This window comes from Podarcis gaigeae (genome assembly GCF_964106915.1).
Source record: "Podarcis gaigeae genome assembly, chromosome: 4".
Classification (NCBI taxonomy): Eukaryota; Metazoa; Chordata; class Lepidosauria; order Squamata; family Lacertidae; genus Podarcis; species Podarcis gaigeae.
Genome location: NC_139677.1, coordinates 99,335,803 through 99,357,171, shown reverse-complemented (window position 1 = coordinate 99,357,171; position 21,369 = coordinate 99,335,803). Strand labels below are relative to the sequence as shown.

At 46.4% G+C, this 21,369-nt stretch overlaps 1 protein-coding gene across 1 annotated transcript in view; it reads left to right on the top strand.

Moving 5' to 3' along the window:
- UVRAG (UV radiation resistance associated) overlaps nt 1-20,744 on the top strand; it is an 87,336-nt gene extending 66,592 nt beyond the window's left edge. The window contains exons 14-15 of the mRNA XM_083736688.1: nt 11,471-11,562; nt 18,670-20,744. Coding sequence (XP_083592814.1) covers nt 11,471-11,562; nt 18,670-19,360 — 783 coding nt within the window. The 3' untranslated portion in view covers nt 19,361-20,744. The remainder of the gene's footprint in view (nt 1-11,470; nt 11,563-18,669) is intronic.
- The last annotated feature ends 625 nt before the right edge of the window (nt 20,745-21,369 follow it).

The window sequence follows — 21,369 nt, the reverse complement described above, 5'->3', positions numbered from 1 at the left end:
TTTTCCGGGAGCAGCCATATTAAGCTGGGCATAGGGAATCAGTAGATGGTCAGGCTGGCTGTGTGAGTGGCTCTTAAGGTCAGACAGGAAGCACTTCATCCTGGATTTCCGTGATCTGTATCTTTCCCACAGACTCCTCAGGGGGGGGGGGGGCTGTGCGTGGAGGACCGAGGCATACAAAGCAAAATCTTTGGGCAATCAAAACACGTCCCCAGAGGGAGAATGGAATCTCTGTGAAATTGCAAAATAAGAACAATGAAAGCCATATCTAACTCCTAGGAGAATGCAAGGTAGAATTATAAGCAGGTCAATACAATTTTCTGCAGATCATTATGGCCGTTGTTTTGACCCGGGAATGGTATATCGGTGTGCTCCATTTCAACTTGCTGGTAATGGTTTCCATCTGTTTCATCTATTGATTTATTTTTTAAAAGCCAAAGAATAAGTTCTCCCTTTCTTTCTTTCTTTTAAAAAAGAAGCCAACAGAGCCTTGTTAGTATTTGGAACTGACGAGTTGCAAATATTCGGGTTTTCAGCCCGATGTGAAGAGGGATTGATTGCTAATCCACTCTGGGAATTGTAGCTTTGCAAGGGAAACAGGTCTCCCAACAGCTCTCAGCATACTTAAAAAACTACACCTCCCAGAATTCTGGGCTGTTTAAATGGTATCACAGCGCTTTAAATGGCATGCTGTGAATGTGGCCTAGTGGGAGGGGAGTATTATCTAGCAGTCATAACTGGCTCGCTCTATGTACTGTGAACCTCTAAGAAGAAGAAGAAGAATACCTTTATAGTCAATGTACAACCTGTGTACAATGAAATTAACCAAGCCTCCCCCCCACTCCACAAACACTCATTCTCATTACACTCTGCCTGCTTGCTAATTTAATTTGATTGGACACGCCCTAAAATAGAATTGATTTTGCTTCCCATCGCTGCTTAGGCTTGTGGGGCTTGGCTTTGCCTAACACTTTTTGTCCTTTAGAGTCAGCAGAACCAGTTTTCCTGCACAGAAAGCAAGGGTGACAATTGCACGCAAGGAACTGTTTTACCACTTAATAAATAAAACAAGCAGATATTGCATCATTCAGTTCCAGCTGGTCAGAAGGCAGAAAATTCAAATATTTTAATTTTCCCATTTTAAAAAAATGATTAGAAAATTATAGATGTGTAAGTATTCTCTCTGGCTTCTATGGGAAATTGCTGTTGGCCGGCTGTTTTGCTTAGCTTCACCTGGGTAACCTTGATTTGGGGCCACCTAGGAAACTTTCAGCCTTTATTTACAGCTCAGTACTATATTAAGGTAAAGGTACCCCTGCCCATACGGGCCAGTCTTGACAGACTCTGGGGTTGTGCGCCCATCTCACTCAAGAGGCCGGGGGCCAGCGCTGTCCGGAGACACTTCCGGGTCATGTGGCCAGCGTGACAAAGCTGCATCTGGCGAGCCAGAGCCGCACACGGAAACGCCGTTTACCTTCCCGCTGGTAAGCCGTCCCTATTTATCTACTTGCACCCGGAGGTGCTTTCGAACTGCTAGGTTGGCAGGCGCTGGGACCGAGCAGCGGGAGCGCACCCCGCCGCAGGGATTCGAACCGCCGACCTTTCGATCGGCAAGTCCTAGGCGCTGAGGCTTTAACCCACAGCGCCACCTGTGTCCCCAGTACTATATTAAGTACTATATTAAGGGACGCGGGTGGCGCTGTGGTCTAAACCACTGAGCCTCTTGGGCTTGCCGATCAGAAGGTCAGCGGTTTGAATCCCCACGACGGGGTGAGCTTCTGTTGCTCAGTCCCAGCCCCTGCCAACCCAGCAGTTCGAAAGCACACCAAAACGTGCAAGTAGATAAATAGGTACCACTCCGGTGGGAAGGTAAACGGTGTTTCCATGGGCTGCTCTGGTTTCAGTGTTCTGTTGTGCCAAAAGCAGCTTAGTCATGCTGTCCACATGACCCAGAAAAACTGTTTGCGGACAAACGCCTGCTCCCTCGGCCAGTAAATTGAGATGAGTGCCGCAACCCCAGAGTCGTCTGCGACTGGACTTAGCTGTCAGGCGTCCTTTACCTTTATCTTTTTACTATATTATAACTCTGAATGTCTTCAGACTAGGGTTAGGCTCTGCTGCTGGGTCGAAGTGGGGGCCTACCTGGGTCTTTGCTTGTGGATAGTGTTTGTTGGTTTAGAGCACTATTACCCTGAAACGGTCCCCAAAGTAGTTTACATACAGTCAGTGAAAACAAGGCAATCCCTGCCTGAAGGATTACCATCTAAAACACGTGATGGGGTGGAAGTGGCCGGGACCATACATAGACAGTAGCTTTTATAATGACCAAATGAGGTGGAAACAGATAAGAGACAGGTGGAGCCTGATGGAGAGAGTCCTTCAGCCTGTGTTGGCTAGAGGTGGAATTAATTTAAAAAGTAAAGGATCATATACTCGACTCCAGAAAGGCAAGACATTGCTCTCATTCCTCAACACATAGCCTTTTGCTTCTACTTGTTGATGCTTTAGTTGAGATTCCTGCCTTGCAGGGAACTAGATGAGCCTCAAGGTCCCCTCTAACTCTACAATTCCTGCGATCAGAAATTTCCTGGGTACTTAATAGGTGTGATGCGATTCAAGAACTCATCTATGCTTAACCTGATGACATCTAAGACTAAAACAAAATCCCTGCCTGTTGGTTATGGATTATCCAAAGCACCTGTTTGCTCTATTTCTCAATGAGTGATATCAAGTCACCCAAGAGTTAATCAATGGAGCTAATTCTATTGATCTCAATGGGTCTGCTATGTATAACAGTGGATATTACCTCTTGTTCATTGAGCAGTTATCTGTTGGAGAAAGTATTCTAAATAAATGCAAGCAGTGCATTGCATATTATTTATAGAAATCTAGAAATGCCCATGTAGTGTCCCACCTGTCCATAGAAGTTATCGGCGTATAGCTGTGCTGTATGAAGTAAAGAACCTCAGGCTGGCTGTGGTATTTTGAAGCATGGGAGCTTGTCACTTTTTTACCCTTAACACACTCTTGGTGTGGATTTCTGGGCCAGAAAGCTAATAATGCATGGAGGTGAGACTAGGATTTTTCATAGTACGTTGTTTTGCTATAATGTGTTAAAATAAAAAGGGGCGCAAATTTTAAGCAATCAGGGAATAACCACAACTTCAGCTGCACCACACCAACCTTATGCTTTGGTGTTGTCAGGTTTTAAACTTCAGTTTCAGTTTCCCTGGACTACAGTAGACACTTTATCAAAGCCATATGTGGAGACTGGCAAGTAAACGAGCACATTCACACTTTTAGTACCGGGTGAACTTGTGAGAAGCAGGTTCACAGGAGTCCTTGTGTATTCCTTAGCTGTTCAACCTGAGAATCCTGTCCTACCTTTCCACGCTCTAAGTGTTAGGAAAATGTTTACCTTTCATTTCTTTATTGTAGTAAAAATCAATGCAGTTTGCAAATGCCAAATAAACCCATAAAGTATAATCTGGAAATGATTGGGTAAAAGGCGGTTCAGTGATCTTATCAAAATCTTTGGCTCATCCTGAGCCATTACTATAACCTATGTCCCGCTTAGACTACTGCAATGTGCTCTACGAGAGGCTACCTTTGAAGGTGACCTGGAAACTGCAATTAATCCAGAATGCGGCAGCTAGACTGGTGACTGGGAGCGGCCGCCGGGACCACATGACACCGGTCTTGAAAAACCTACATTGGCTCCCAGTACGTTTCCAAGCACAATTCAAAGTGTTGGTGCTGACCTTTAAAGCCCTAAACGGCCTCGGTCCAGTATACCTGAAGGAGCGTCTCCACCCCCAACATCCAGCCCATACACTGAGATCCAGCGCTGAGGGCCTTCTGGCGGTTCCCTCATTGCGAAAAGTGAGGTTACAGGGAACCAGGCAAAGGGCCTTCTCGGTAGTGGTGCCTGCCCTGTGGAACGCCCTCCCTTCAGATGTGAAGGAAATAAGCAGCTATCCTATCTTTAAAAGACATCTGAAGGCAGCCCTGTTCAGGGAAGTTTTTAATATTTAATGCTGTACTGTTTTTAACATTTGATTGGGAGCCGCCCAGAGTGGCTGGGGAAACTCAGCCAGATGGGCGGGGTATAAATAATAAATTATTATTATTGTTATTATTATTATTACTACTATGCAGATGATGGATGTCAAGGAATGGAAATCCAGAGTAGCCGCTTCTTTTTATCCCTCTCTGGTGGTCCTGATACGTACCACTCTCTTATCAGCAGCAGGGATGATGGGAATACAAGATGGGTGACACCTGGCTTGAGAGCAGTACATGTGAAAAGGATCTAGGAGTCTTGGTTGACCACAAACTTGACATGAGCCAACAGTGTGACGCGGCAGCTAAAAAAGCCAATGCAATTCTGGGCTGCATCAATAGGAGTATAGCATCTAGATCAAGGGAGTTATAGTGCCACTGTATTCTGCTCTGGTCAGAGCTCACCTGGAGTACTGTGTCCAGTTCTGGGCACCACAGTTCAAGAAGGACACTGACAAACTGGAACGTGTCCAGAGGAGGGCAACCAAAATGGTCAAAGGCCTGGAAACGATGCCTTATGAGGAACGGCTAAGGGAGCTAGGCATGTTTAGCCTGGAGAAGAGAAGGTTAAGGGGTGATATGATAGCCATGTTCAAATATATAAAAGGATGTCACATAGAGGAGGGAGAAAGGTTGTTTTCTGCTGCTCCAGAGAAGTGGACACGGAGCAATGGATCCAAACTACAAGAAAGAAGATTCCACCTAAACATTAGGAAGAACTTCCTGACAGTAAGAGCTGTTTGACAGTGGAATTTGCTGCCAAGGAGTGTGGTGGAGTCTTCTTCTTTGGAGGTCTTTAAGCAGAGGCTTGACAGCCATATGTCAGGAGTGCTCTGATGGTGTTTCCTGGTTGGCAGGGGGTTGGACTCGATGGCCCTTGTGGTCTCTTCCAACTCTATGATTCTATGATTCAAGCCTGGCCTCCCCATCTTGCCTGAGCCACTGTTCTGGCCAAAGCCCACATGTTCGTGACGTCAGGGGCAGGGCAGATAAAGATACAGCTGGGCCAAAAGAGGGTTTGCAGGCACTGCCAATCAACTGAAAGCATAGGGCTGTGCTTTTGCGAATGGACTGCATGGCATCATTTCGATATCAGGTGATTGACAGGTGGCAGCCCCATCCACCTTGGCTGACGGAGATGGTATAAATTGGGATGCATCCCGCCAGGTGGATCTAGTTGTTCTAAGACATGTTGGACTGTTTTATATAGGGCTTGTTAAGAGTCTAATACCGTCTTGTATCAATCAAACGTCTCACCTAGTGGCCCTCTTGAAATCAAGACTTTCTTTAGAGAAATACTCTTTTCGTTTTTACAGTAGGTAATGTTTTTGGAATCGTCCCTAGCATCCGTGTTCTCTGATACACAGAGAGAGATTAATGATTAAGGCATAAGTGCTTTTTGGAAGGTGATGGGCAGAGCAAGATAGCATTGGATAATCATGTGATGAAAGCTGGAAGGAACCATATCCATTCACTTGCCTACTGTGGCAGCTGAGGAGCAACACACCGAACTGTGGTTTGGCACTCCTTTGCAACCTACCTCACTCTGGTTTGAATTTTAGTGCAAAATCTGAAATTTCAGACGACAACATTTTTAGAAGTGTTTTTGTCCTGTTAACCCTCTGTTCTTTATGGGAACAAGAGTCGGATTAAGTTTCCTCTTTGGGCTAGTGAACTTCTAACCCTTGAGAGAGAGAAAACAATCTCTTGATAGATATGATTGTTAGATTAATGTGTAAGCTGCCTCCCGTGTGAGGTCATACAAACCAAATACGCCCATGTCTTGGAAATCTGATAAACATCACTTCATGGTACTGAAGAGATTAAATAAATACAAAGGCATAAACTTTGGGATGTTTCAGGTTTACAGTGCAAGACTGTGGCCTGATGGTAAAAAGAATTAAACATTGATATTGTGGTTTGTTTGGTTTGGGTTTGAAGTCCTTAATGATGGCACTGCCCTCTAAATCGCACTCTTTCAAAAACTGGGTGAAAAAGTGGTTGAAAATGAGGCAGCTTTTAATGGGTCTCCTGCACCTATTCTTAAAAGCGGAACTCACTCTAGCAAGCATTAAGTTCACTCATGTAAACGGTTCCTTTGTCTTCATTGTAATGCCAAATAAAATCAAAGTGTGGCATACCTCCCTGGAGAAAGGGGTTAGATTATGAACACACAATGCTCTCTGATATTACTGCCCTTGGTCCAGTCAACTGGGCATTGTGCCCTCTGTCCGCAGCTTATCCCTGGTCTCTGGCAGAGGCCTTTCACAATTCGGCCACTGTCCACCTTTTGTGTTGTCTCAGGCTTGATGCTCCTCATTTCCTCCCATCTAAATTATTTCATTCTGTTGCTTTATGGTGGGAAACCATCTCTCTCTCAGCCCCTGTTCACTCTGAGAGAGCCAGTGGGGTGTAGTGGTTAAGAGCGGTAGTCTCGTAATCTGGGGGACCGGGTTCGCGTCTCCGCTCCTCCACATGCAGCTGCTGGGTGACCTTGGGCCAGTCACACTTCTCTGAAGTCTCTCAGCCCCACTCACCTCACAGAGTGTTTGTTGTGGGGGAGGAAGGGAAAGGAGAATGTGAGCCGCTTTGAGACTCCTTTGGGTAGTGATAAAGCAGGATATCAAATCCAAACTACTACTCCTCTTCTTCTTCTTCTTCTTCTTCTTCCTCTTCTTCTTCTTCTTCTTCACCACGAGTGAGCCCGTGGGCCTTTCCCCCCACCCTGTTCACAGATAGTAAGCAACATGTAACTTGGAGCTGAACCTGGATCTTCATAAAACCACAGTCTGTACCTGGATTGGAGAGGGATCCCCCCACCTCCACAGACACAAAACCCCAAATCCTGTGCTGCAAAGATAGCAGGTGATCGTGGCCTGCAGCTTATCCAGGTCTGCCTTGACCATGAGCCCAACATTGCCAGATTTATTTATTTAATGAATTTATGCTATAGTGACAGGTTACAATAAGTTTGAACAACCACAAAACAAAGCAGAGCAAAATATAAAAATACCCAAATATAAACGTGATCTGTTTAAAATGGTGCGGACTCTGCACTTGGATGAAACTATAAATGGCAAGTAGAGGGTTGTATCCTGCTAGCATTTGTTAAAACACACACACCCAGACGTGGAATTTTCTCTTGTTTGTGTAGCTACACCTGACAAGTTTAATGAAACAGCTTTGTATCTGAAGAGCCTTTAGCAGTTGCCCCCTTTTAAGCTCACATTTTTTAGCCTGCCTGTTTAATGCTTGGCTATTCTGAGAACAGGATATGGGACTTGATGGATCCTGCAAGCCTCCTCCTAGGTTCTTAAGGATGGGTGGCAACTATGTGTGATAATCTGCATTCTCCTATGGTGGATCCAGAGGCCACTGTGGGCTTCATTTTCATGAAAGGGGATAATGGGAGCAAGGTGGTATTCTTCCTTTTCCAGGACTTTTATTATAACTTACAGCTTTGCCATCCTCCCAGAACTCTGAAGCCTGCACAATTTCTTCAGCTTCCTTCAATATCCCAACAATGGATTTTTTATTTTTTGCATTCCTTTTTTGGTGGCCCAAGAACACCTTAGCCGCCTTAGCCTCCTATCCTGCCTCTGCTCTAATATAATCTATGGGAATGTGCCTTCGGAGGTCTCTATTAATGGAGGAATCTGCTATGCATTGGACTTGGCTTTGAGCCATTCCATCCATTGGCCAGCCCATAACTGCCCATCGTAATGAGGACCCTTTTGGCATCATAAATGCTTTCGTAGCTGCATCTTCACAGCTGCTTGAAGTGCGTTGACTGCATGTTAAAACCGCTTTTACTGTTCCCACTGAGAAAGATGTGCTGATTCCGCCCCACCTCTGGTAAAGTATTGCACTTAAAAGGAAGAACTTAAATCTTGAGTAGAGTCAGCAATTCCACTGTGATACCTAAGAGAAAGCTAAAATGATCTCATACATGGAGCCAAGAAAGCTTTTATCTGACTTGAAGGCTTCTTTTGGACGGTGCTGTTGAATTCCCTTGACAACTCCAAAATTAAAATGATTAAGCGAAAGTAGTGCACAGTTGTTACGTTTATATGGAGAATAGCCTCTTTCCCGTTGCGTAGCCTCCCAGCCTGCCTATATTTGGAACTGATGCATGCCTTTCTCAAGTCCCTTAATCCAGTTATTTATATGCTACAAACCATTAGGAGTTGAGGATGGGCTTTTAAAAGTAATTCAAATATATAATGAATCGGGATTCAAGATGACCTTAACAGATTTCAGAACTGGGCCCAAGCTAACAAAATGAATTTCAATAGGGACAACTGGAAGGTTCTACACTTAAGACAGGAAGAACCAGATGCACATATATAAGATAGGGGATACCTCGAAAAGGATCTAGGCGTCTTAGTAGACCACAAGCTGAACATGAGTCATCAGCAAAAAAAGCTAATGCTACTCTAGACTGCATCAACAGAAGTATAGTGTCCAGATCAAGGGAAGATATAGTCACACTCTATTCTGCCTTGGACAGATCTCATCTGGAGTTCTGTGTCCTGTTCTAGGCACCACAATTTAAAAGGTTATTGATAAGCTGGAATGTGTGCAGTTGAGAGCCAGTGTGGTGTAGTGGTTAAGAGCGGTGGACTTGTAATCTGGTGAACCAGGTTCGCTTCCCCGCTCCTCCACCTGCAGCTGGTGGGTGACCTTGGGCTAGTCACACTTCTCTGAAGTCTCTCAGCCCCACTCACCTCACAGAGTGTTTGTTGTGGGGGAGGAAGGGAAAGGAGAATGTTAGCGCTTTGAGATTCCTTTGGGTAGTGATAAAGCAGGATATCAAATCCAAATCCAAACCAAGGTGATCCAGGGTCTGGAAACCAAGCCTTATGAGGAATGGTTGAAGGTGCTTGGGATGTTTAGCCTGGAAAAGAGACTGAGAGGAGATATGATAGACCATCTTCAAATATCTAAAGGGTTGTCACAGGGAAGCCGCATTAGCTAACCCCTCCCCACTTTGGTGTCATCTGCAAATTTAATGAGCATCCCCTCAATTCCTTCATCCAAGTTGGTTATGAAGACATCGAACAACAGCGGGCCCAGGACAGAACCCTGTGGCAACCCACTTGTCACTTTTTCCCAGGATGACGAGGAACCATTAATGAGTACTCTTTGGGTTTGGTCAGTCAACCAGCTACAAATCCACCTAACAGTTACTTCATCCAGCACACATGTCACCAGCTTCCTTGCAAGAATATCACGGGGGACTTTGTCAAAAGCCTTACTGAAATCAAGATACACTATGTCCACAGCATTCCCCTGACCCACCAAGCTTATTACTCCCATCAAAAGGGGGGAAAAGAAATAAGGTTCGTCTGACATGACTTGTGTTTGAGAAACCCATGCTGGGTCTTAGTAATCACACATTCTTTTCTAAGTGCTCACAGACCGATGGTTAAAATATCTGTTCTAGGACCTTCCCTGGTATTGATGTCAAGCTCCCTGGTCAGTAGTTTACCTGGGTCTCTCCCACCCCCTTTTGAAGATGGGGACAACACCTGCTACCCCAATGTTTCAGGCACTCTCCTCCTTTTGCACCCGGCGGTTCTTTCTCTCCTGCTTACAAGCAAAGCCCCATTTTCCAGCTTCCATAGTCTTCCTGTCCATTACTGTTTCTGAGCTCCAGCTTGCAATTATGACAAGAGGTTCCTGCAGATTCAGATGGGCAGGAGTGGCTTGTGAGAATCAAGCAGTGTCTGTGAAGCAGAAGCGAACAGCAGCCCCTCGATTAGTCATGCCGAAAGGCAATCACTCCACAGGCACAGTTGTTTAAATCGTACTAAATCTTCCTTAATCTAAACTCCCTGGAGCATCAACTTCTGAGTAGTGGGCCAAGGAAAGACCTGTGAACAAATGCCTTTGAGCTTTGTTTCATTTGCACTGCTGCAATTCGCAGTTCGGATTCTTCTTCCACCGGCTCAGCCTCATTGATGCTAGTTCACCTGAGCGCCCAAGATGCACGTTCTTGTTCTGACCGTTATTATTCATTGAATTTGGACGCGGGTGGCGCTGTGGGTTAAACCACAGAGCCTAGGACTTGCCAATCAGAAGGTCAGCGGTTCGAATCCCCGCAGCAGGGTGAGCTCCCGTTGCTCGGTCTCTGCTCCTGCCAACCTAGCAGTTCGAAAGCACGTCAAAGTGCAAGTAGATAAATAGGTACCACTCTGACGGGAAGGTAAACGGCATTTCCGTGCGCTGCTCTGGTTCGCCAGAAGTGGCTTAGTCATGCTGGCCACATGACCCGGAAGCTGTACCCTGGCTCCATCGGCCAATAAAGCGAGATGAGCGCCGCAACACTGGAATCGGTCATGACTGGACCTAATGGTCAGGGGTCCCTTTACCTTTACATATACCTGGAGGTCTCACGGTGGTTCACAGAATAAAATCAAAATATAAAGAACACAAAATACATAAATGCAAAATAAAAACAACCCAATACAACAACCCCCCCCCCACATTTTAAAAGGGCATAGGATGTCAATCAAATCAACCCAAGTCCTGGTTAAAAAGGAACATTTTTGCCTGACGCCTCAAGGTGTATAATGAAGGCGCCAGGCGAACGTCCCTATCATTTACGTGTTTTAGATACAGTGGTACCCCGGGTTACATACGCTTCAGGTTACAGACTCTGATAGCCCAGAAATAGTACCTCAGGTTAAGAACTTTCTTCTGGATGAGAACATAAATTGTGCTCCGGTGGTGTGGCAGCCGCAGGAGGCCCCATTAGCTAAAGTGTTGCTTCAGGTTAAGAACAGTTTCAGGTTAAGAACGGATCTCCGGAACGAATTAAGTACTTAACCCGAGGTACCACTGTATTTGCGATGGTACACAAGCACCTCAGAAGTGTGATGAGCAACATGTGCCCTAAGGCAAGGGTGGGGAGAAGGTAGATAAGGATCTTCTGGTAGATTGCTTGGTAAACGTTTCTCCTCCTCTTCTTCCACCCCACCCCACCCACTACCACTTTGCTGGACAAGAACGTTGAGTGAGTTTTTGTGTGAAAGGACTTGTGATCTTGGGAGCTGGTAGTGATTACTATTTCCTGGCTAAGCACCAAGCCTTTTCATTCTTCGTGTACACCTGCCTGTCTGGGCTGCTATTTTGCAACTGGTGCCGGTTGGTGGACCTTGGGGTTCTAGATTACAGATTTGCAGTGTAGTTCTCTCCATATTTCCTCAGAAACAAGAGTCATGGTGTTCAGTGGTGCTCTTTCTATGTGTATTTGGAATTGCATCCTTCAAACAGCAAGTGTCTTCTCTGACATGCAGATCTTGGAATACAGCTTGCAAGGCAGCTGTCCCATCCTAAGCCCGTCAGGGTTTACTCAGGTGTTCAGAAGAACCATGTGCTAATTCACCTGTTTCTTTCTCCATAGCTTAGATACCAACATGGGCTGGGAACTACAGATCTAAGGCAGACACTTCCTAACCTGAAGAACTTCCTGGAGCACGGCCTCATGGTCAGATGGTAAGTTCTGTCCGTTGCAGTAATGGGAAGGTGGGGTAAATTATTAAAAGTTTGTAGAACATACGATATACCTAGGAAGTTGCACTTAGAGCTCTTTCTTGTGACTTTTTGGTTTGGAGCGTGTCCCACCTCAAATCTTTTGCCACTTGATGGTGACTTGGGGACCGGGAACCTCGAACACATCTGGATTGGATGTGCTTTATAAAAATAGGAGCTGATCTCTTGCAGGAGAATTAGAATATTGTGCTAAAGTATCTCTTAATTCATCTGCAACTGAATATGAAGCTGCATATTCAGGCAGTGTTGTTGTTCAGTCGTTTAGTTGTGTCCGACTCTTTGTGACCCCCTGGACCAGAGCACGCCAGGCACTCCTGTCTTCCACTGCCTCCCGCAGTTTGGTCAATCTCATGCTGGTAGCCTCGACAACACTGTCCCACCATCTTCTTGTGCCCTCCATCTTCCTTGTGCCCTCCATCTTTCCCAACATCAGGGTCTTTTCCAGGGAGTCTTCTCTTCTCACGAGGTGGCCAAAGTCTTGGAGTCTCAGCTTCAGGATCTGTCCTTCCAGTGAGCACTCAGGGCTGATTTCCTTCAGAATGGAGAGGTTTGATCTTCTTGCAGTCCATGGGCCTCTCAGGAGTCTCCTCCAGCACCAGAATTCAAAAGCATCAATTCTTCAGTTATCAGCCTTCTTTATGGTCCAATGGTTAAATGTAAAACCCAATAAACATCTGAAAACAAGCAATAAACATCTGATCTGAAAACAAGTACTTCCATACATCACTACTGGGAAAACCATAGCTTTAACTATACGGACCTTTGTCGGCAAGGTGGTGTGAGGCAGTAGCTATAGCTTTTAAATAGCTAAGACAGATTTTCTAACGGCTCTGGAACTTGGGGAGGGGTCAAGAGATTGTGGGGGCTTCCAGATGTGAGATGGCTGCATCTCTCTCCCCCCCCCATTCCATATTTCTTCAAAACCTCCCCCCACCCCAAGTTTCTATTGATCATATTTTTGGTACAGTTCAGCCCCAGATGTGATGGCGTGATAAGTCCAAGCCTAGATTAATATTACGCTGTCTAGCATTATTATTAGCCCTGCCACCGAGGCTGGATGGAGCCTTCCAGCCACCTAGCAAATAGATCAAGCAACACCATGCGGTGTATGTCATTTGCATAGCTTAATTTGCCGGTGGAAAATATGCAGGATTTGACTTTCCCCGCTGTGGAATTCTGGTTTCCAACTTGAGGTAGACCCTTGTCCCTGGGTGGCTCCTTAGAGTGGCATGTTCTCATTATCAAGACAAAGCACATTCTTTGCCTGGCTAATATTTCAAAACATGTGTGGATATTAGCCCTGCCTCTCTGGGACTATCGCGTTCCCCCTCGGCGCATGTCTATGGCTCATTTCTTTCTCACCTCCAAGGCTCAGATAGGTCCGATGATTCTGAACGGTTCCTCTTGGTACTTCCTTACAGTATAAACGGTAATGAGGCTTTTCATAGATCCTCCCTCAAGGGGAAGATTAGGGGGGGGCATATTTCCAGCTAGGGAAGTTGGGCGCAAGCACGCTTGAGTGCCAGAGCCCGATTCACATGTGCATGTGCGGAATGTTTGCATGCAAATGACTGTGCACAGATGGTGAAGTCGATCTCCACAGGGCCCCAGCTATTAAAATTAAAATTTATGGTACCATATATATAAATGTATGTGCAGCAGGTAGGCCACACTATGGACTGCAAGAATCTCTTGATCCGCATGGCTGACAAAGCGTTGCCAGATGCCCCTTTGCTTCTGTCAGAATGAGATTGGGGAGGGTTAAGCCCCTCTGCGTGAGTTTTCTTGTTTACAGCACTTCCGTGGGATTCCTTCCGTTTGATAATTCTTCTGTGTTTGCCTTTAATCCAGTGTCTTTTGTGACAAGTGGGGTGAGATTGACAGGTGTTAGGCATATGTATTCCCACCTTATCCCCAGAGTGTCTCCCATCCCACCCCCAAAAAAAGAATTTGCGAGGAAGTGCCCTGTTGAAGGATGCTCTGGCCCACGAATGCTAATGCCTTGGTCTTTTAAGTTGCTGCAAGACACACCTGCTGCTGCTGCTGCTGCTGTTCTTCTTGCGCGTTTAGGCACAGAGTGACTTGGCCTTCAGGACGCATTTGCAGACAACTTTGTAGTGCACGCAGGTGGCGCTTTGTAGGGACGCAGGTGGCGCTGTGGGTTAAAGCCTCAGCGCCTAGGACTTGCCGATCGAAAGGTCGGCGGTTCGAATCCCCGCGGCGGGGTGCGTTCCTGCTGCTCGGTCCCAGCGCCTGCCAACCTAGCAGTTCGAAAGCACCTCCGGGTGCAAGTAGATAAATAGGGACCGCTTACCAGCGGGAAGGTAAACGGCGTTTCCGTGTGCGGCTCTGGCTCGCCAGATGCAGCTTTGTCACGCTGGCCACGTGACCCGGAAGTGTCTCCGGACAGCGCTGGCCCCTGGCCTCTTGAGTGAGATGGGCGCACAACCCCAGAGTCTGGCAAGACTGGCCCGTACGGGCAGGGGTACCTTTACCTTTACCTTTTGTAGTGCAAAGTTGGTTGGCCAACTGGCCTGGTCCCAGAAGCCAGTTCCCCGTAGAGCATGTAGATAATATACAGAGTTACTGCCACAAGATACAATGGCCGCTAGCCTAGTTCGTTTTAAAAGGGATTAGACAAATTCATGGAAGGGAGGTCCATCAGCAGTTGCTAGGCATGATGGTTGGCAGATGCAAGATGCTCTTGGAAGACCAAAGGGGATGCCTATGGGGGGAAGCCCATGAGCACGACCTGAATGCAGCAGCCTCCTTTTCATCCATGCTCTCCAGCAACTGGTTTCCATGCTCCTCTGATGCTGGAGATAATACTAACAGCCGTTTGATAGCCTTGTTCTCTGTGAATGTGACCAAGCCTTCCAGCTCTGTGGCTGCCACTTCATCTTGCATAAGTAGTGCCTGGATTTAATATTTAGAGACGTTTGTTAAGTGAAGGGCAATACCCTTTTCAGACTAGAGATTTCTGCTCGGAATTTTGCAGATTCCGCTGCACAGAGTTCAGCTCCGAGGTTTCTGTTTGCATGTGGCTTCACCTCAAATAATTGTTCAGTGTGGATGGCATTGTTAGCTGTTCTGATGTTGCCCTCCAGATGTTGTGCGCCACAACTCATACACCTCAGTGAGCTAAACATCCAGTTGACTTAGCTTGCCAAAGTGGAACTCCTCAGACATTACCCAAATAAATCATGACACAATGTGTCTTTTTAGATACTGTCTCTGCCAACCCATCCCCCCCTGCCCCCCCCCCAAAATGTATTTATAAAGAGGTTGGGAACAGGTCTTGGCCTTTCAAGGATTCTAGCTCCTGCCACAGCATGTCAAAGTCCTCCGGAAGTTCCAGCATTTATTTGAACGCAAAATTCTCCTCTGAAGAGGGTTTCATCTTCCAGGGTCTGGGGAGATACAAACGTAGGATCTCTTGGCTTAGATTCGAGTTACAAGGGGGAAAGTGGCTGAGCCCAGGGCTCACTTCTGATCTCTCCCTTGAAGCAATTTGATGGTAGTGATATTATTATTATTATTATTATTATTATTATTATTATTATTATCATCATCATCATCATCATCATCATCATTATCATTCTTGTTGGATGAACACCTTTGAGGTTCTGTTCCATCTTTCCTGCGCATTTGGTTTTCAGTGATCAACATGCCACATGTTTGCATGATTGTAAGTCGCTTCAAGGCTCCCTTTGTTTGGGCATGCGGAAAGTAACAGCGACGGTGATTTAGGCACTCGGGGAGAATTGCTATTCAGAACACCCCCCCTGACAAAGGCTCGTTCCAAAATGCATTGGGCTTTCTTTCTTCGAAAAAGAACGTATAACCTCTCTCTTCCTGTTCCATACTCATAATTTTGTGGTGTGTGTACTTCACAAGAATCCCATAAGTGCAGTGGCCTGGATTCCGTGAGAACACCATGCAGACTGACCTGCACCTGCGCAGTCTTCTTAAGCATGGAGCCTCACATTGCCTGACCATATCCTCTACTCCAGTTGCTGCACCAGTCCTGGGACCAGACCATGGCATCTTAGCTTTCCCCTCATCTTCTAAAGGAGAACTGTTTTATGTTGTAATTTCTGTTTCCCCTTCTTTCCTTACTGGCCATCTCCTCCTGGCACCTTTCGGTGACCCCGTCATTACTCTGCATTATTTAAGCTATAATCTTTAAAGAGGTGCGAGATTTTTTTCCCCTCCTGCTTTTCTGTACTTGACATGATACTGGCCAAAGGGTTTGCCTGAAGTGTCAAACTTTTTGGATGGCTGTAAACCAACTTAAACACCTTCATTTCTTGTTGCCATGAGGTCATATTCGCAACCAAAAAAAGGAAGGGGGGGGCGGGAATCAAATGTTTAAGTTACATTCCCGCTCTCCCCCCTTAAAGTATTCTCATACCATTGGGCTATATAGCTGTGCATCTTGGCAGGGGTCCAGACAATCACGATTTAGTATTTTAACCAGCTGCGATCAAGTAATGTCCCTCAGAGGGAACATTTTGTACAGAGGGAAAGATACATATTTGAGACTGTGAATTGTACTCTGTCTTTACATAGGTTTTTGCAGGCCTTTTGCAAACATATTAAATAACAAGGCAATCTGTTTTGGGGGGGGGGGTTAATCGAGGGTTTTGTTTTGTTTTAAAGAAGGGTCTTTTGACCAGGAAGTCGGAGGCAAGCCTTAAAAAATGATGGCAAAAACAGTGAGACGGAAATAAGTGCACTGCTTTCGTAGCACCAATTCTTCTTAAAATTGGTTTCTGTTTGTCAGTGGCTTCACCTCTAATAATTGTTCAGTGTGGATGGCATTGTTAGCTGTTCTGATGTTGCCCTCCAGATGTTGTGCGCTACAACTCATCCATCCCAGCCAGCATGGGCACCAGGTTGGAGAAAGCTGGGTGGCACTGTGGGTTAAACCACAGAGCCTAGGACTTGCCAATCTGAAGGTCGGTGGTTCAAATCCCCACGACGGGGTGAGCTCCCGCTGCTTGGTCCCTGCTCCTGCCAACCTAGCAGTTCAAAAGCACGTCAAAGTGCAAGTAGATAAATAGGTACCGCTCCAGCGGGAAGTAAACGGCGTTTCCTTGCGCTGTTCTGGTTCGCCAGAAGCGGCTTAGTCATGCTGGCCACATGACCCGGAAGCTGTACACCGGCTCCCTCGGCCAATAAAGCGAGATGAGCGCCTCAACCCCAGAGTCGTCCACGACTGGACCTATTGGTCAGGGGTCCCTTTACCTTTAGTGGAGGTGAAGTGAGCTAAACATCCAGTTGACTTTGCTTCCCAAAGTGGAACTCCTCAGACACTGCCCAAATAAATTATGACACAATGCGTCTTTTTAGACACTATCTATACCAACCCACCCCCACCCCCACCCCCCAAAATTTGTATTTAGGAAGAGGTTGGGAGCAGGTCTTGGCCTTTCAAGGATTCTAGCTCTTGCTACAGCATGTCAAAGTCGTCCAGAAGTTCCAGCATTTATTTGAACGCAGGGTTTGAAGAAGGGTTTCATCTTCCAGGGTCTGGGGAGATACAAACGTAGGATCTCTTGGCTTAGACGAGTTACAAGGGAGAAAGTGTCTGAGCCCAGGGCTCACTTCTGATCTCTCCCTTGAAGCTATTTGATGGTAGTGAGAAGATAAATTAATACAGGCAGCCCCACATTTATTCGTGTTCAATATGTGCGTGACTGCCCATTGTTCCGAACCCGGAAGAGACCCGAAAAGTCACAAAAAGGGGTGGGGACAGAACGAGGTGTTTGCAGGCATTTTCAGTGGTGTTTCAAATATACACAACGTTACTTAGACGCACAGTGCCTTGGAATGTAACCGCCGAGTAAATGGGGAGTTGCGGGTACCTTAGAGCCAGCTCCGGAATTCATCAGAAACGGAGAGTGCAGAAGCAAAAGTGAATGGCTTAGGATGCATAATCCAAAATTGAGACTTGCATGTGGCACTGTCTGTTAACATCAGAACGTGCAAGCTTTCAGGGTACCAGGACTTCAAATGAGCTTGGGACTTCTGTAAAAGTTTAAAACCTGGCCAAGTTGGATCAAGTCGGGAGTGACTGTGCCCATGTTGCTGGTAAATTGGCATATGATTAGTGAGGTTTCCCCTCTCGCCTGCCCCATAGCCATACATTCAGTGCCACCCTTAGCTTTTGAGCCTCATAAATGAACTAAAACAAAACAATACTAAACGGTGGTGCAATGGATAGGGAGTGCGGCTTTCATGTAAGAAACATGGGCTCAGATCTCCATTGAATTGCAAAGCCAGGGAGAAGTCACTGTTTTCTTGCTGCATGCCTTTCTTCATGGTTTTGTGGCAAGGATAACAGGAAGCTATGATGCTCCAATGGCGTAGAAATTAAATAGCCATAGGAGTAGGCATAGATGCCTAAATGGAGAGCCAGTGTGGTGTAGTGGTTAAGAGCGGTAGTCTCGTAATCTGGGGAACCAGGTTCGCTTCCCCGCTCCTCCACATGCAGCTGCTGGGTGACCTTGGGCCAGTCACACTTCTCTGAAGTCTCTCAGCCCCACTTACCTCACAGAGTGTTTGTTGTGGGGGAGGAAGGGAAAGGAGAATGAGACTCCTTCAGGTAGTAATAAAGCGGGATATCAAATCCAAAGCTACAGGGAACCAGGCAGAGGGCCTTCTTGGTAGTGGCGCCCAACCTGTGGAACGCCCTTCCAGCAGATGTCAAAGCGATAAACAACTACCTGACATTCAGAAGACATCTTAAGGCAGCCCTGTTCAGGGAAGTTTTTAACGTGTGATATTTTAATGTATTTTTGGTTTTTATGGAAGCCGCCGAGAGTGGCTGGGGAGGCCCAGCCAGATGGGCGGGGTATAAATAATAAATAATAAATTATTATTATTATTATTATTATTATTATTATTATTATTATTATTCCTCTTCCTCTTCCTCTTCTATTACTAAAATAAGAAATTGTAATCGCAGATCTGGAAGGGATGAACTGACCTTAGCAGTGCTTAGGTGAGATAACCTTTCACTGTCTTGATCATTTCTCCCCATAGTGATCGGCACCACATTTCCAGCGCCATTCCAGTTCCAAAGAGGCAGAGTTCTGCGTTTGGGGGTTTGGATATTGGGTTCACCAGCAGCCATCCTTCTCCAGACAAGGGACTCCGAAAACGGGCCAACTCTGAGAACGAGAGACTTCAGTACAAGACTCCTCCTCCGAGTTACAACTCTGCTTTAACACAGCCCATTGCCATTGCGGGAGAGCCGAATAAGAAGGCCGGGTCTTTATCCTCCTCTTTAGATACCTCCATTGACTTCTCGAAAGAAAACAAAAAAGGAGGGGATCTGTGCCACAGCTTGAACGGCGAAAACAGGGGCCCAAACACCTCCCGAGACCAGCAGGAGTCTTTCCTGGGACCCTCTCGTGCAATAAATGGCGCGGCGTTGCCCAGCGAGCGCCCCAGCGCGGCCACCAGTGACCAGCTGTGTGCCTTCCGCGGCGCCCTCGGTGCCGACCTCCTCTGCACGGTTGAGCAGGCGGAAGAGATCATGGGCATGGAAGCGACGGGCTTTGGCACCGGAGACCAGCTCGAAGCCTTTAACTACATCCCGGTGGACCACGCCGTGGCAGTGGAGTGCGACGACCAAGTCCTGGGGGAATTCGAAGAGTTTTCCCGGAGGATTTGCGCTCTGAACAAGGACGCCCCCACCTTCCGCAGGCCGCGGAAGGGTTCCGACAAGTGAGCTTTTTTGGGACACGGCGGGAGTGGTGCCACGTTTCACAAGGTGAAAACTATGTATCTGGAACGAAGATAAAACTTGCACTCGTAATCCCTGATCAGTTATCGGGTGGAATTGGGTGGGTGGGCGGGGGAGAGAAGAGAACTGTCTTTATAGTTTTTGGGAAGTAGATTTGGGTTACACACAATCATGGTCTCGCCACAGCCCAGGTAAACCTCTGCTGCTTCCTCTCCTGGTTTTCCTAGTATTTACAGATTGCTCTGGCAATTGGATCAGGCCACTGGAGCATTGTCTGCTTTTAAGTTTGAGATTTCTTTCAGCCCTTTGACAGGTTGGGGTGGAGGAAAATTAAGTCAAACACTTAGCTGAAGGCATACAGGAGTGAATGTGTCCACCATTCGACACATGTTCTCTCTCCTCCTCAACAGCTTTTTGCCTTCATCCAGGTCTTGCCGCCCTTCCTGCTTCAGGGGCAAGATGCCCTGTCAAATCCAGTAAGAACGCCTCTCCCTACACAATGTTATCTCCTCCCTTCCTTCCTGCACCACTCTTGCCGGCGTCAGTCGCTGCACACGGCCCAGTAAGCGCCCCATGCATTTCAGCGGGTCATGTGCAGGAGATGTGCCCAGCATTTTGCTCCCATTGCTCCTCGGTAGAAAATTTGAGTGGGGGTGGAGAGGGAAGCTCTATGGGCTTAGGTCTTACCCCAACCTTATCACTGTGTGGCCAATTTAGGAAGAAATACAGTTCCGGCACTCAAGCCAGACCTGAAAAACTGCTTCTGCAGTTTAGTAGCTCTCTGGAGCACTTGGGACTACAGGTGTGTCTCATGGGACCAGCAAACGGCAATAAATCAATCCATAGGCACATTAATTATTTCCCCCCAGACCCTATCAATCTGTGAAGCAGTATACAAACACGCAAGCCAGATGTTATATATACAGTGCAATAGGTTTGGAGATGATGTGAATGGACTCTTAATAGTGCTTACTGTTGGCCATACTTAATAATAAGTTTATTTGGTTGAGGTGTGGCAAATCAACCAAACCTTCTGTACTTCTCAACTGGAGCTGTCCAACAATTTGTTTTTTTTTTCAGTGGAGCAAGTTCGACTCCAGATGAGGTAGTTTGCCACTGGGGCATGTGTTTCCAACTGCACTAACGTACAAGCGGATTTTGTGGTCTGCTTGAGATTCCCGATGATATGCATTTATTATTATTATTTTTTGGAGTTCAGGTGTGTCTGCCTCTCGCTTTCTACATTGTATACCGATGTCTGGGCTCGGTTGTGAGCTCACAAATAAATATATATATATATAAATATAAATATAAATAAATAAATATATATATATATATGTATAGCAGAATAAAAGTTTAATTTACTTCATGGTGTGGTGCCTGACAACTTCTTCCCTCAGCTTGCCTGCTCCTTTGAAACTTTGGCACATTTGGCAGACACCATAACAGAGCTGAAGCCAAATCAGCACACTCTTGGTAGCTCTGGCAGGCCGTGGACAACTGCATTGAGATCAGTTGTGTTGCTTTCATTTAACCTTCCTTGGTATGGAGACTTCCAGGTGTTCTGTACTCCCATTAGCCCCAGCCAGCCCTGAGAAACCAGTAGACGGGAATAATAATAATAATATTTTATTTATATCCCGCCCTCCCCAGCCAAAGCCGGGCTCAGAGTGGCTAACAACAGTAAAATAATACAGCATTCTAAAATCAGTTCATTATAAAATCAGTTCAAATCAAATTGATGGCAACCATTGGGCTAGAGTTCTGTGAAGAATTACCAAAGGAGGGAGTCAGGCTGTGCCCTGGCCAAAGGCCTGGTGGAACAGCTCTGTCTTGCAGGCCCTGCGGAAAGATGTCAAGTCCCGCAGGGCCCTAGACTCTTGTGACAAAGCTTTACACCAGATCAGGGCCACAGCCGAAAAAGCCCTGACTCTGGTTGAGGCCAGCCTAACCTCCCTGTGGCCTGGGACCTCCAAGATGTTTTTGTTTGAAGA